General features: G+C 34.4%; 2 protein-coding genes across 2 annotated transcripts in view; one reads left to right on the top strand and one right to left on the bottom strand.

Moving 5' to 3' along the window:
• Positions 1-15,842, bottom strand: part of Ccdc146 (coiled-coil domain containing 146) — a 103,935-nt gene that overhangs the window by 68,282 nt on the left and 19,811 nt on the right. The gene's annotated exons all lie outside the window — the stretch shown is intronic.
• On the top strand, positions 9,637-15,219 carry Fgl2 (fibrinogen like 2). Its single transcript, XM_026384943.2, has 2 exons — positions 9,637-10,297; positions 12,437-15,219. The coding sequence occupies exons 1-2, from the start codon at positions 9,685-9,687 to the stop codon at positions 13,141-13,143; spliced, it is 1,320 nt and encodes a 439-aa protein (XP_026240728.1). The 5' UTR covers positions 9,637-9,684; the 3' UTR covers positions 13,144-15,219.

The following is a 15,842-nucleotide window of genomic DNA, read 5'->3' as shown; positions in this document are numbered from 1 at the left end:
CTCCTTCTCCTTCATAATCATCACATCCTACATCTCATCTGTTTCCTCCCTGTGAGGTAAAGGATAATGTAAAGAGTTAAATCAGAGAGAAAATACAGAAAGGGAAAGATCAGTTGAATAAAGATATAGAGATCCCAGGGGAAAAAATATAACACAAAACAGAAATCAATAAAATCAAATTAAAAATTCAATGGAAAGCATCAATAGCAGACTTCTAGACTAGAACACTTGGAAGATAGAGTTTCAGGCAATAGAGGCAAAACATATAATTTTGAAAATAAAGTTGACCATGGAGAACAGATGTTAAGAGACAATGAACAGAACTTCCAAGAAACATGGGATAACAGGAAAAGACTAAATATACTATGTATCAGGATAGATGATGGCTTGGAGATACAAACCAAAGTAATGTACAAATTTTTCAATAACATAATATCAGAAAATTTCCCAAATATTAAGAATGAAATGGCAAATTAAATACAGGAGGCTTACAGGTTCCCAAATATACAAAATTACAACAGACCCATGCTAAGGCACATTATTATAAGTATGCCTAACATATAGAATAAGGATAGAATTTTAAAGGCTGCTAGAGAAATATCACAGGTCACATTTAGAAGTAATCCAATCCAGATCTCAGCTGATTTCTCAGCCCAGACCCTAAAAACTAAGAGTTTGTGGAATAATATATACTCAGCTCCAAAACAAAATAGATACAAGCTAAGAATAATATACCTGGCAAAATTAAGCTTCAGAATTGACAAGGAAATAAAAACCTTCCATGATAAACAAAAGTTAAAAGAATTCACAAGTAGAAAACCTGAACTACAAAATATACTCAAGATATTTCATGAAGAAGAAATAAAAAATAAAAGTTAACACCAGCAAAGGGGGAAGCAATATCAGAAGAATAGTCAATCAAAGGAGAAACTAATTCAAATTAAAAGCTAGAAATAAATCAAAATGACAGGGAATAAAAATCATATCTCAACAATAACATTGAACCTAAATGGCCTAAACTTATCAATCAAAAGGCGTAGACTGGCAGATGGATTAAAAATAAGACCCAACAATATGCTGTCTCCAGGAGACTCACCTCATAGGCAAAAGCATCCACAGACTGAAGGTAAAAGTATGGGGGGGGGGGAATATAATTTACATGGATCTTGTAAACAAGCAGGGGTTTCTATCATATCAGATGAAGTGGACTCCAAGCCAAAGTTAATCAGAAAGAACAAAGATGGAGACAAAGGTACCAAAAAACACATGTTGGAGAAAAGATATCCTTTTTAAGAAGTAGTGCTGGGAAAAGAACTAAACGGACACTTCCCAAAGTAATAGGTAGAAATGACCAATAAATGTATGAAAAAATGTTTAACATCTCTAGTAATAGGGAAACACAAGTCAAAACCACATTGAGACTTCCTCTCACTTCCATCAGAAAGGCAATTATCAAGAATTCAAATAATAAGTGTTGGTGAGGTTATAAGAAAAAAGGCACACTCAAATTGTTGGCAGTACTACAAATTAATGTAACCATTCTAGAAAGTAGTATAATGATTTCTCAAAAAAAAAAAAAAAAAAACCTAGGACTGAAACCACCATATGACCCAGCTATCCCATTTCTTGGTATATATCCAAAAGATCTAAAATCAGCAAATTATAGGGATGAAGCAACATTGATGTTTATAGCAGTATATATAATTCACAATAGCCATGGACCTGACTTAGGTGCCCTTCAACAGATGGATGGTTAAAGAAAATGTGGTATATGTACACAATGGAGTATAAGTCATAAAGAATAAAGACATTATGGCATTTGCTGGTACATGGATGGAACTGGAGACTATCATGCTAACCGAAATAAGCCAGACCCAGAAAGTCAAAGGTTGAATATTTTCTCTGATATATGGAAGCCAGTCCAAAATAAAGAGAAAAAAAGAAAAAAGGGGACAGAATTCCACCAAAAATAGATCAGTCAGTGGAGTAGAGAAAGAGGATTGAGGGGGAGGGGAGGGGAGAGGGACAGGAAAGGTAAGGGAAGAATAGTGTAATGAACTTTCTTTCCTAACTTTCCTATGTATATATATGACTATATCACAATGAATCTCACCATTATTTAAATCCATAAGGCACTAATTTTAAGAAACTATAAGCAAATAGAAGAAAAATTGATAGAGTAGAGGGAAGGAAACACGGGGGTGGAAAGAGGAAGTACTGGGGATTGAATGACAGCAAATTATATTCCATGCTTTTATAATTATGTCACAATGAATCCTAATGTTATATATAATTAAAAAGAACTAATAGAAATTCAAAAAAATGAATGATAAAAGTTTAAGGTGACCAATATGCTAATTACCCAAGTTGATCATTACCTCATATACATATGTATCTAAATATCACATTGTGCCTCAACTATGAACAATTTGAGTCAATAAACAAAATAAAAACAGAATATTTTAAAATTGTGATACATAATCAATAGAATATTACTGAGCCTTTAAAAAGTAATGAAATTTTCATTATAAAACAACATGAATGAAACTTTAAGACACTATGTTAAGTGAAACAATCCAGACACAAATGGATAAATACTATATGATTCCATTCATATGTGCCCAGAATAGTCAAATCCATTAAGACAAAGAAGAGTGCTTGGGGGAGGCAGAAGAGGATGTTATTGTTTCACAGATAGGGAGTTCGAGCTAAGGGTGATGAAGAGCTCTGGAGATGGTGTGGGTTGTTCAACAAGGTGAATGTGCTTAATGCTACTATCTGTGGTTAAAATGGGAAATTTTATGTTATGTATGTTTTACCACAATAAAAAAAAACCAGTGGGATTATGGCTATCATATCCATGTCTATATTTTTTAATCTCTTTTATGACTGGCAAGTATTTCAATTATAATTTGAAAAGTTAAAAAATGTTTTTTGTCATATGCCTTGAACAATGCAGCTCTGAGAAGGATGGGCACAAAATGTTTTTTAAAAAATATTATCCTAAGAATTTATCCTCTAAGACAACACACATAAGTTAAAAAAATAGACAAATGGGAAAAAGTTTTTAGAAGCAACTTAGTACAACATTTGCAAACAGTCATATTCACATACAACACTGCATGTGAATAGCACATTTGAGGACTCCAATTGTTTTGAAGGACCTGGAGAAACTTTATTGCATTGGAATATCCCAGAAAAATTATGCAAAGTATGTTAATGTGGGTAAACCCTATTTCTGTAACATGTTTTCAATATTAAAAAGATTAATCTGGAACAGACAGTCTGGAGATTGGGAGACCTAAGACTCAGTCAGGATTGGATACATTAGTTAGCTTCCTCAAAACATGTTTCTTTATCTCTAAACTGAAGGGGCTGATGTTGATAAGGTGTACCATCACTTCCTGAGGTTTTAAGGCGTTGCAAAAAATGAACTTGAAATAGCTGTGTAAACATTAAAGTTGCTTAGCAAATTCTCTAAAAGCTATTTTTTTCTATTTTATATTCATTCAAATTCCACCTGACAATATTATTTTGCAGTTTTAAAATATGAAAAACTCAAGAAATGACAATGAACTGCTATGATAGCAAGCAGTTCCACAGCAGAATTCTCTTACACATTTTGAAAATGTGTATTTTGGCTGAAAATCACATTGTTTGTAAAATTAAGCTATTTGGAACTCAGATGTCCTACAACTTTATTTAACTTTGTCAATGGGCATTATAACAATAGAAGCCAAAGCAACTATTATCAAGATGGGCCACTGTCAGAATGGTAGAAAAGGCATTTGTCTTTGACGCCCTAATGCTCTGATTCTCATTATGTCCTCTAAACCCTATTCTCTTCAAAACCACTCCTAAAAAAATTAGCTTTACATAGAAACATAATATCATTAAACAAAATACGTTACAGTTTCCCCCAATTCAGTTTCTCTCCCTTTCCCTCCCTCTTGCTTTGCTATTTATCATCTTTACCTCACCACCTTCATCTCTGTGGGTCCTACATCATTCCACACATTATATTTCTGTCTTCTATGTCTTGGTGGGAATTGGAGAGACAATTTAGAGAAGATGGGCCACATAATAAGCAGCAGATGTTTGCTATTTGTGGAGCAGTAAGGAAGAGCAACTTCAACTTGGCTTGGATTCTTCCAGTCAAGCCAGACAAAGGAGAAAAGCAACGTCTTCTCTCTCCTTACCTCACTGCTTCCCACTGCAGAAGCAAAGATTTAAAAAATGGGAGGAAAAAGACAAACAACTTGGGAAAACAGCAAATATAAAAATCCAGAAAGTTTTAATGTATTTACCACCTATGATTTTATATTCCCAATGCTGTAGGCTGTTATCTTTACTTCACACATTCTGCTGAATCTTTAATTTATTGAATAAACACTAGACTCAAATTTTAGCTCTAGAGAAGCTAAACATGCCATTATATGGGACAAGGTTTGCTATTAAAAATCCCTTTCATTCTAAACAGTTATTTTTCTACTTTGCAAATGGAGATTTTGGAGGAGTGGTAGTTGTTGAGATGGGTTAAGAGAAAACAGAGAAGCTTAATAAAGAGGAGACCCAGGAAGCTCTCTCTCTCTGTTCAGGCAGCATAAACGCACCATGTTGGGAGTTATTTATAGATGCCACCCTTGTGGTCTGATTTGGAAAAAGTGATTCTAAAAGTGGCCATTTCAGGGTTACTAGGGGAGGACAATGCCATGGCATAGTAGAAGGCAGTTGAGGGGTTTGGGAAAGTTGTGTTTACAGAACCGTACTCAAAGGCTGAACAGCTTTTACCCAAGATTCGCTTGGCTTGAAACTCATTGCTCTGTAACTTCAAGCTCCATGAAGTGAGAGATGTGTGTTTGTTTTTCCACCCTTGTTAACCCCAGGGATTCTACAGAGCCTGATTCAATAAATCTAAAAAAATTGTTGAATGGAAAAATAGCTAAAAAGAAGTACATCTCGGGCTGGGGATATAGCTCAGTGATGGAGCACTTGTCTTGCATGAGTGAGGCACTGGGTTCGATCCTCAGCACCACATAAAAATAAATAAAACAAATACAGTGTGTCCATCTACAACAGAAAAAAATGAAAAAAAGCACATCTTCATGATTTTCTCTTGGAGTTAATGATTTAAGGACAGACTGTATTTGTGTTTATATCTTGATGATCTGCTCTGCTATTATATGACTTCTAATTAATAACATTCAGTGTCATAAAATGTATCAGCTGCAAAGGACCTTATAGATCTCTAATCTGATTTTCTAATATGACAAAACCACAGCCTGCTTCCCTAAGCTCTTGTTCAACAGTAAGAGTCAGTGTTTCTTCACTGAGAACTCAGGTTCAATGACTACCAATCTAAAGCCCTTTTCACTCTGTTGTATCTTGGTATTTTTTTTTTTTGAGAGAGAATATTTTAATATTTATTTTTATATTTTTCAGCGGACACAACATCTTTATTTGTATATGGTGCTGAGGATTGAACCTAGGCCACACGCATGTGAGGCGAGCGCGCTACCGCTTGAGCCACATCCCCAGCCCAATATCTTGGTATTTTTTTTTGAGTGGTCACAATAATAAGTGGAATTATATTCTAAGTCTATATTTACATTCAACTGGTATAATTTGTCTATTTTGAAATCTTTCTGGTGAAACAATTGTTGCAGTTAAACTTTGCAACAGTTGTCAAAACACATGTGACATTCATATATGTAAACATCAAAATAATTCTGTGTTAAGTCCACAAGCAGAGGAAGCTGTAACAGATAATCGGAACTAGTTTAAAACAAAGGTCAGTTTTATATTTGTTGATAATGATCATGAGTGGTTTCTTTTACTTTGAAAAGTTTTCACTGCAAATAACAGGAAATGACTCAAAGCATAGATAATATCAAACTAGAAGCAGAATAAGAAATAAACTAAAGATGCCACACTGCAGAATGATAAATACTTTAAATCATGTTTAAAAAAATTCCTTAGAAGACCTTGAATGAGGGACTATCATTCTGTTTCAAAGCTTGACCATTAAAAACTACATATATTTCATTTCATAAAATTTCCTAATTACTGGCACAGTGGAGATGGCCTTTAAATTTGATAAAAGTTTCACATGCTGACATACATATTTTAAAAGATAAACTTAGAACTCTTAAAAACTAGTTTAAAAGAGTGTAAGGATAGGCATGTAAAAGACATATTTCGCATAAAATTTGTTTTAGCAGCATAGAATTTTTAATTTTCCATAATTATTTTTTAGGAGCACACTATTTTTATGAATGAATTGAAATTTTTTCTTTTCTTCTTTTTCCTTTTGTGTGAGTGTGTGTGTGTGTGTGTGTGTGTGTGTGTGTGTGTGTATTACCACAGATTTAATCCAGGGTCTCATGCATGCTAGGCAAGCACTCTGCCACTGAGCTACAACCCAAATTCCACAAACATAATGAAACATATATATACATGCTATAGCCGATATAAATTCATGTTTATATGTTATTATAGAATGCCAAATATAGGCAAAACAAACAAAACCCTAAGGAACACAAGTGTTAAAACAATAAAACCAAATAACCATTTTAGTTTGGAATAAGTGTATAGACATTTCAGAATAATTTAAAGACATGAATTTTATAACAATATACAGTCAATCCTCGCTATTCTCCCTATGGGTTGCTGCAATCAGAATTTTAAAGTTCCTTTCATGAAATTTATAAGGAAAAGACCCCTAAGGAATAGTAAACATTTTTTTTTTACTGCTAACTTTTAAAATCAAGTAATTTTAAAAAGTGAATGTTTTAGTTTTCTTATCAGAAAAGAACATTTGCCCTAAAGAATAATTAAGTGCTTCAGAATTTAATAACAGAAACTATAAATGTCAAGTTAATAAGCTTAATATCAATGAAAGAATCTCAATACTATAAATAATTTCCATTAAATTCACTTATACTTTTGGTACAAATAGAAACATTTCTTCAAAAAAACACTATACTAGGGAAAATGAAAATTTAATTTAGGATATTATTCAGATATAGAGAGTGCAAATCCTCTCTCAAATGTATCTTGTATAGAAAAATAACCCTGAATATGTTATGAATATAGACTGATGAAAGTAATTTTCATATTTGTTTTTATAAAAGCAAATCTTACTACTTTGAAAGTTCATTATGGCTAGAGAATGGTGGTGCACTCCTGTAATCTCAGCATTCTGAGAGGCTGAGGCAAGAGGATCCAAGCCAGCCTCAGCAACTTAGTGAGCCCTTTTCTCAAAATAAAAAATAAAAAGGGCTGGGGATGTGACTCAGCGGTTAAACACTCCTGGGTTCAATCCTGGTACAAAAAAAAAAAAAAGTTCACCATGTAATACAGTTAAATAATTTGTTTAGAAGGAAAAACACTTCTGTAAGTGAGCCAAATGTGTCAGTGCTGGGTTGGGGCAGATTTGGGGTAGAAGGGAAGATTCTGACACTGCCATCAGCAATCAGTAGTCAACACCAGGAATCAGGGTGGACTGGGTGAGAGAATCCAGAAAGCTTTCCAGCAAGAGGGAGCAGGCAGAAAGTCAATGACAGAGGGCAGAGAATTCCACAGGAGTTGAGGACAAGGATGTGAACTCTTTAGTTTTTTATTTTCTGATAGCCTCCTCCATGAAACTCACTCTCCTGTCCTTCTGACACTGCACTCTCCTGGTTTGTGCCTTATTTCTTCAATAATCCTTTTGCACCTGTAGTTTCAAATTGACATCCACAGTTATGCTGTGCTGATTTTCATATCTCAACATTTGTTTGCTAGATATTTCTAGTTGGTAGTTTATCAATACTTAAAATTCAACCTATTGAAAGCAAAGCACTTAAAATTGAGAATCCTGAGGATCATGTATCAGTGTCAGTGAAATAAATATAGCAGTTTTTTACTTTCATTTGGGGAATTTTCTGTGGATCCTAAAGGGACAAGAGCCAGTTCCCAAAGACTTTTTAGATGGTAAAATGAGACATAAGGTGTGTAGAACATGCTTGACAAATGTTTGGAAAGAATGTTACATTTATACATTGTCTTTTTTCCTTAAGCACTCAAAGTTTTTGTCTCATTCTTATATGAGCAAAGCATATATAAATTCCTCCTTTACCATACTGGAACAGATGAGCAGTAAAGTTAACTATCTGTGTATCCAGAAGAAGTGATTCAGGGTTTAAATACCCAGTCTCCTGTGTATTCAGGAGTAAGCATATCTTGAAAGTAGAAAAGGAGTCTGGCACATTTCTAGAACATGAACAGATGAAGGGAGTGTATAGAAGAGTCATAAGAAGTCAGATTAAAGAAACATGAAATAGATTTACAGTGTGCCTTAACTGATACAAAAGAATTTGGAATTTTTTCTATACTGGTAGTGTTGAAATCATTTTAAAAGCCATAAAATACTTTTTTGAAAAATAAGAAATCTGGGCTGGGGTTGTGGCTCAGTGGTAGAGCATTTGCCTAGCACATGTGAGACACTGGGTTTGATCCTCAGCCCCACGTAAAAACAAATAAAATAAAGGTATTGTTTTCATCTAATCTGCAACTAAAAAGAAGAACAACAAAGAGGAGTTCGGGGTTGGAAAGAAGAAGAGGAAATCTTATGAGACATCAATGTGCAAAACTATTTGGGTATAATTATTTGAAAGGAGGTGGTTTCTGTAATTGAAGCCAGTCCCCCTTCCTGCCCCTCAGCCTCTGAAAAGAAGAATTTGAAAACTACTGCTGTGAGTGCTGACATGTTGTGGACAAGGTGACATGTTATATGGCCTAGAAAGCAGGTGGAACCCACCATAGAGGCAGACAACAGAGGCCTATCAGCCAGGACTGCCAGTGGAAAAGAAGTTAGAAGACACAGGTAAAGAGAGATAGGAATGGGAGGGTGATTCACATTTAAGCCACTGTGAAAGGTGACAGTGCAATTACAAAACTGGCAAAAGAAGCAGCTACTCATTTTGATAAAATACAATGTTCTATTTTGAATGTGTTTTAGCCAGTTAGACAATTGAATACACTATGCTATGGTTGAAAAAAGGAGAAGGGGGCATCCCACCTCCCATCAATTTCTTCCCTTTTACAAATGGATGAAACAGTCTTCTTGCAAAGAGCCAGAAAGCTGTGCTTTGTTCTCAAAGTGTTTAAGATTTCACCTGAAAGCCCAACATGGAGAAAATTAGAGGTTTTCAGTGCCCCAATCTAATTTTAAAAAAGGACAGCTTCCACTTTAGTAATGTATTTCTTCTTCAGACAGTTTGGTAACTAACACATAAATACTTATCTTTTAACACTATTTGTTTCTAATGGAGTTGGGTATAATTAAGTGGTCTATTTCACGCATAACAAATTATTTTGAAATTAAAGGCTTAGTAAAATAAGCTTGTGCTTTATAAAATAAGTCATTAAAGTATATCTTGGCAAATATGCACATCCCACAGATTAATGTATATATTTTGTTAATTCTGATGTATACTATTTTGGCTGAGAATAAATTAGTGTTGGATAAAGGGCATTCGTGAGGACCATCTTCTCTTCCTGTGCGGTTCCGAAACTAGTGATGCAAACGCTCCCGCCCTTTTCTGGAAATGCAGAAAGCCTGACTCAGGCGGCTGTCCCTGTTAAAGCACTGGGGCCGGGCGCGCTGCTTCCTCGCTGGGGTGAGCGCAGCGCAGCGCAGAGATGAAGCTTCATGACTGGTACTGGCTGAGTTCAGCTGTCCTTGCTGCTTATGGTTTCTTGGTCGTTGCAAACAATGAAACAGAGGAAATTAAAGATGAAAGAGCAAAGGACGCCTGCCCGGTGAGATTAGAAAGCAGAGGGAAATGCGAGGCAGGAGAGTGCCCCTTCCAGGTGAGCCTGCCGCCGCTGGCTATCCAGCTCCCGGAGCAGTTCGGAAGGATCCAGGAGGTGTTCAAAGAGGTCCAGAACCTCAAGGAAATTGTAAACAGCTTGAGGAAAACTTGCCAAGACTGCAAGCTGCAGGCTGACGACAACCGAGACCCGGGCAGAAATGGACTACTGTTCCCCAGCACAGGAGCCCCGGGAGAGGCTGGTGACAATCGAGTTCAAGAACTTGAGAGCGAGGTGAACAAGCTGTCCTCCGAGTTAAAGAGTGCAAAAGACCAGATCGATGTGCTTCATGGCCGCCTGGAGAAGCTGAATCTTGTAAATATGAACAACGTAGAAAATTATGTTGACAGCAAGGTGGCAAATCTAACATCTGTTGTCAATAGTTTGGATGGCAAATGTTCATCGAAGTGTCCCAGCCAAGAACAAATCCAGTCACCACTAAGTATGTATGCTGTTTTCTTATCATTTGTTCATGAATGTGAGGTAGTAAGTCAGTATCTATAAACATTAACCAAAGTGAATAAGTTAAATAGATGATGGGTTAAATAAACATTTATTCGTTAAAGTAATCCAGGGGGGGGGGGGAAATGTTTTCTCTAATGTACCACAGAAATGATATATAATCAGATTACAAAAGTCATTAGCTCTATATCCATTAGGAAGCACTTTCAATTTTAAGGTGTTACTTAAAATTGAAAAATGCCAGACCTACACACAAACAGAAGCACAGAATTTCTTAATGTTTTAGTGCAGTCTCTCTCTTCACTCAAGTGTTTGAAAACAAGAGATAAGGCAGTGCTATGATTGTGCTTTGTTCATTAAAAATTCATTTTTCTTGTGTTTGGCTGACTGCCACTTCTCATGTAGCAACAAGTGATCCATAGAAGATTTAGAAATGATCTGAAGTTCTTAACTTCAAATAGCTAGTGAAAATGGGAGGTTTTACAGATGGAATAAAAGCAGTTTCATGTATGTGCATTATGTTTTTCTTTAGACCTGTGTTTTAGGGGAGAATTTTGGAATGCCACTAAGGGAAGTTTCCTTATTAATATTATTTTTTAACCTTTTGCCACCATTCAAGCATTTAATAGAACCCATCCTCACCATCCACTTTACTTGAACTTTAATAACATGTTGAAGACAACAGCCTTGCCTATTCTATCAATGAACTTATAGTAGCATTGGTTCCCTGCCAAACTCTGGCTTTCCACCTAGACTCCAGAGACCATTGCTACTGGTCTTATTGGTCTTATTATACTTTGCAAAGCCATATCTGCATTAGGATTTCTGCTTACCATAAATCTGAGGTTGAGGGAACATGGTAGCAATCACTTTATTTTGGAACAAGTACACCAGACATGCTCCATCCCCAGGGAATCTGCCCCTGAAGATAGCCCGGTTTCCAGGACCACTGCTGTTAATACATCTGGCAGCCTATATCTGAATGTGTTCTGAACATTGCACATCATGTCTTAGGTGACATCACTGGGTAGATATTAAATATGGTGCTATATGGTAACTTGTAATGATATGAAAAATGGTATTATTCACTTTTCTCCTAAAAGTTTTATGAAAGTAACTGAATATTCTGAGTTCTAAATATACATGATTAGATTTTTGTGCACTGGATATCTTATATTAAATTTATCTGTCACAAAACTATCTTTTGATTTCTATAAAAGCCTATTAACTGATTACACTTATCCTGAACATGATCACCTGTTGTTTATTTCTAGAAATAAACACATGGAACACTGGCTAAATGTACTTTCCTATATAATAAATTCAGAATAGTATTGGCATATTATTGAAAAAATACATTCTCACAAGCTTTTTTATATAGTTATGTAAAATAAATGTGAATTTATGATCAATGCTGTACATTAGAACCTTAATGCATTAAGTGAAACATGTCCAATAAAATTTCCTAACAGTAGGAATGATTAGCCCCTTTAGGTTAAAGGGACAAGAAGCCTATATGCCTGGAATGCAGTTCTAGGACAATTGAAATCATCTGAATTTTAGGCTAAAGGAATGCAATGTTTATGAGAATAAGCTTTGCTGTCACAGCCAGATCCGAGTTTGTGTCCTGGCTCTACCAAATGCTTGTATGAACTTGAGCCTTGAGCAAGGCTTTGATTCTCTTTGGGCCTAAAAAGCCTCATCATCATCAAAAAAAAAAAAAAAAAAATCATAAGTGGCAATAAAAACTACATTATAAGGTTGATATGCTGATTAAATGTGAAAATGTTATCCAGTCTTTGGTAGCATGCCTAGAACATGCTAGAGGTAGTCCTCATTAAATATTACCTTTACTTATTCTTTTCTTATTGTTGTTTATTGCTGTTATAACCATTATTAGCAAACAAGAGTATGTTAGAGAGTCTTGTCTACTTCATAGAATCATGTTCTTGTTCTGAGGCCTTAACAAACATTTGCTAATTCAGGTTCAGGTAAGTTTAGCAGAGCAAGGTTTTATTATTGCAATTATATACACAAAAGCAATTTCATAATTTAAAGAATTCCTCCGATGTGTAGTTTTATAATAAAATCCAATGCCTTTCTTTTTTCCCTCCTCCAGTTCAACATCTAATACATAAAGATTGTTCAGACTACTACATAATAGGCAAAAGAAGCAGTGAGACCTACAGAGTTACACCTGATCCCAAAAATAGCAGCTTTGAGGTGTATTGTGATATGGAGACCATGGGGGGAGGCTGGACAGTGCTACAAGCTCGTCTGGATGGGAGCACCAACTTCACCAAAACTTGGCAAGACTACAAAACAGGCTTTGGAAATCTCAGGCGAGAATTTTGGCTGGGAAATGATAAGATCCATCTTCTGACCAAGAGTAAGGAAATGATTCTGAGAATAGATCTTGAAGACTTTAATGGTGTCAAACTATATGCCTTGTATGATCAGTTTTACGTGGCTAACGAATTTCTCAAATACCGTTTACACATTGGTAACTATAATGGCACAGCTGGAGATGCCTTACGTTTCAGTAAACATTATAACCACGATCTAAAGTTTTTCACCACCCCAGATAGAGACAATGATCGGTATCCCTCTGGGAACTGTGGGCTCTACTACAGTTCAGGGTGGTGGTTTGATGCATGTCTTTCTGCAAACTTAAATGGTAAATATTATCACCAAAAATACAGAGGTGTCCGTAATGGAATTTTCTGGGGTACCTGGCCAGGTATAAGTGAGGCCCAGCCTAGTGGCTATAAATCCTCTTTTAAAGAAGCCAAAATGATGATTAGACCCAAGCACTTTAAGCCATAATCACTAATGCTTATTTCTCTAAACATTCATTATCTAACAGAGCAATTAATTCATTCAGTCCTGTGGAACATGCTTTATTTCACATTCCTTTTCTATGGCAAAAAATAATTTCTGAGTAGGTTCTTACCCAACATAACATTTGAAATAAAACTGGAAAATATGCATTTAAAAATACTCATTTGTTGCTATTATCCAACGAATGCTTGCAAGTAATTGGGAATACTGAGTATGATACATTTTATAATTATTTTAATTTCTTTAATTGAAAAGTTCTCAGTATTCATATTAGTTTCTACAATTAAACAATTGTTTATTCAGGAAGCTAGATTCTACACAAGCAATCTCTATTGTGGCTATGACTTAATGTGCACATTTGAAAATATGTCACTTTTTTCAGGCTATCAGAAGTTATTTGTATATTTGTCTCTAAATACTGTAATCTTCATTCTGAGATATACTTATTCACTTTATGCACTTTTGAGTCAGAAAGAATTTACAGCATTTTAGTTCCCAAAGAGAAATAATATATGTAATTAAAACTGTTAATGCAGTAGTCACAAAATGCAAATTTTGGCATTAGAATATTGTAAAATGGGTAGCATGATGTTAGTTCCCCAAACAGTCAGAAAATAATGTAACTATAAAAACCTTGGTTTAAGAAAATTCATTCATGGTTTATAACTTGTTAGATGTTTGATGGAAAAATTGCTTTAGTATAAGTTATCTTCCTCTGCTATATCTGCACAATCATTTTTAATTTAAGATTGCTCACTAGTGTGCTAGACTACTGGGAAGCTCTCCTTTTGGAGATAATAGTGTGTGGGAAAAGAAGTGTTTACATATACTTTGAAGGCCAATTTCACATCCAAAGCAATATCATTGGATGATATACATTATAGGAGGCTAAGTTTTCTAGAATGAATAAGTTTATTTATTAAAGCATGAATTTTGAAATGTAGTTTGACTAAACAACTGGTAGGTTGTTTATTTACTACCAGAAATTCAAAGATAATGTGTTTTTTTCCCAACTAAACAAAAGTACCTAGAACTTTTATAATTCATCTATTCTGAATACTAAGTATTATATAATGTTTAATTTCATTGTCAAGAAAAGAATAATTTCAGAGAGAACAGCAGTATTTTGCTGTACATTTAAAAAATGCTCTTGACTAAAATTTGAAGTTATTTGCTGTACTGTATGTGAGCCTCCTAGCAACAAACTGACCTTTAATTTCTTTTGTTTGGCATACACTAACAAAGTTTTCAAAATATATTCACATTCACACAAATGTATCTTTACCCTTCTTTGAAATGATTGATGAGGTCAATTATTTTAGGTTAACAATTCTTTTTAAAAGATAGCAGATGTTAAAAGATGTTTTCAAATAAGTATGATAAAATTAAGTTATTATGAGTACTTTTATACCACAAGAGCAAGATAAAAGATGTTTTCAAATAAATATGATGAAAATTAAGTTATTATGAATACTTTTATACCACAAGAGCAAGATAAAGGTATAATCAAATGATGGCCAAAATGAAAAACATAGTATCAATCAAATACAAAATGTGTATCTATTCAGTGGGATACTAAATGTAAATGATATGATATTTTATTTCTATCTCTGGTTTTCTTTTTTAAGAAGATTTCGATATTATGTATTTGTTTTGGATAAGGGCATTTTCATTTGCTACATGTAACTATTAATATATGTATAAGTAATTTCTGTGATAAAATGGACTCATCACAAAATACAGTTCCAAAGAAAATTGTATACTTTCATAGAGAGTGTCCACTGATTTCAATGAGAACTTGGGATGTTTTCAAGAGAATTTGGTGAATAATTATTAATCCATGTAAATAGTTTATTTTTGCACATTATTTCAAAGGATCAAAAGTTTTCTGTTATACTTTTATAACACTTTCCTAATAAATTCCTTAACACAAAATTTTTTGGAATCATTGCACCTCAATCATAAAATATATTCTAGACTTTGATACTTTTCAGTATGTTGATGGAAATAGATTATATCTGAGAAAGTCCTTTGCTTTAACTATTCACTACTATATGCTAATGTTCATAAATGAGGACAATTTATAAATATTTTTAGAGTCTTGTCTTGGTTTCATTTTGGTGGCTAATATTTCTTAATTAAGATAAGGTCTTATTTCTAAATATTATCATTCTTTGAAAATGTTGGCTGGGGCTGGGGATGTGGCTCAAGTGGTAGCGAGCTCGTCTGGCGTGCGTGCGGCCCGGGTTCGATCCTCAGCACCACATACAAACAACGATGTTGTGTCCGCCAGTAACTAAAAAATAAATATTAAAAATAATAATAATAATAATAAAATTAAAAAAAAAAGAAAATGTTGGCTGAAACTGGGTCCTTAGAAATTCCACATGAAGTAGATTCACCTATCACTGAGGAGGAAAAAAAATTTCAAATTTTTCTGATAAGCAGTAATACGCCAAATGGATTAATGTCACATGCATCCAATAAATAATGAGTTCAAATATACAAAGCATTAGATGTATCTGAATAACAGCATTTACATATCCTTATTTTTTAAGAACTACCCAAGAAAAGGTTTTAAAAGTAAAAGGGATAGGTAATGTCACTACAATAAGCTTGTTTAAAATTCTTTTACATGTAATCAGGGTTATGATTCCTATCTTTTTAAAGCCTCATAAATCATG

Source organism: Urocitellus parryii, chromosome 3 (genome assembly GCF_045843805.1).
Source record: "Urocitellus parryii isolate mUroPar1 chromosome 3, mUroPar1.hap1, whole genome shotgun sequence".
Taxonomy (NCBI): domain Eukaryota; kingdom Metazoa; phylum Chordata; class Mammalia; order Rodentia; family Sciuridae; genus Urocitellus; species Urocitellus parryii.
The sequence above is the reverse complement of the archived record's forward strand: the minus strand, read 5'-3'. Positions and strand labels throughout refer to the sequence as shown.

Coding starts and splice junctions, on each gene's coding strand:
- Fgl2 (XM_026384943.2), top strand. CDS start 9,685: ATGAAGCTTCATGACTGGTACTGGCTGAGTTCAGCTGTCCTTGCTGCT. Junction 10,298..12,436: donor ACAAATCCAGTCACCACTAA/GTATGTATGCTG, acceptor TCCCTCCTCCAG/TTCAACATCTAATACATAAA.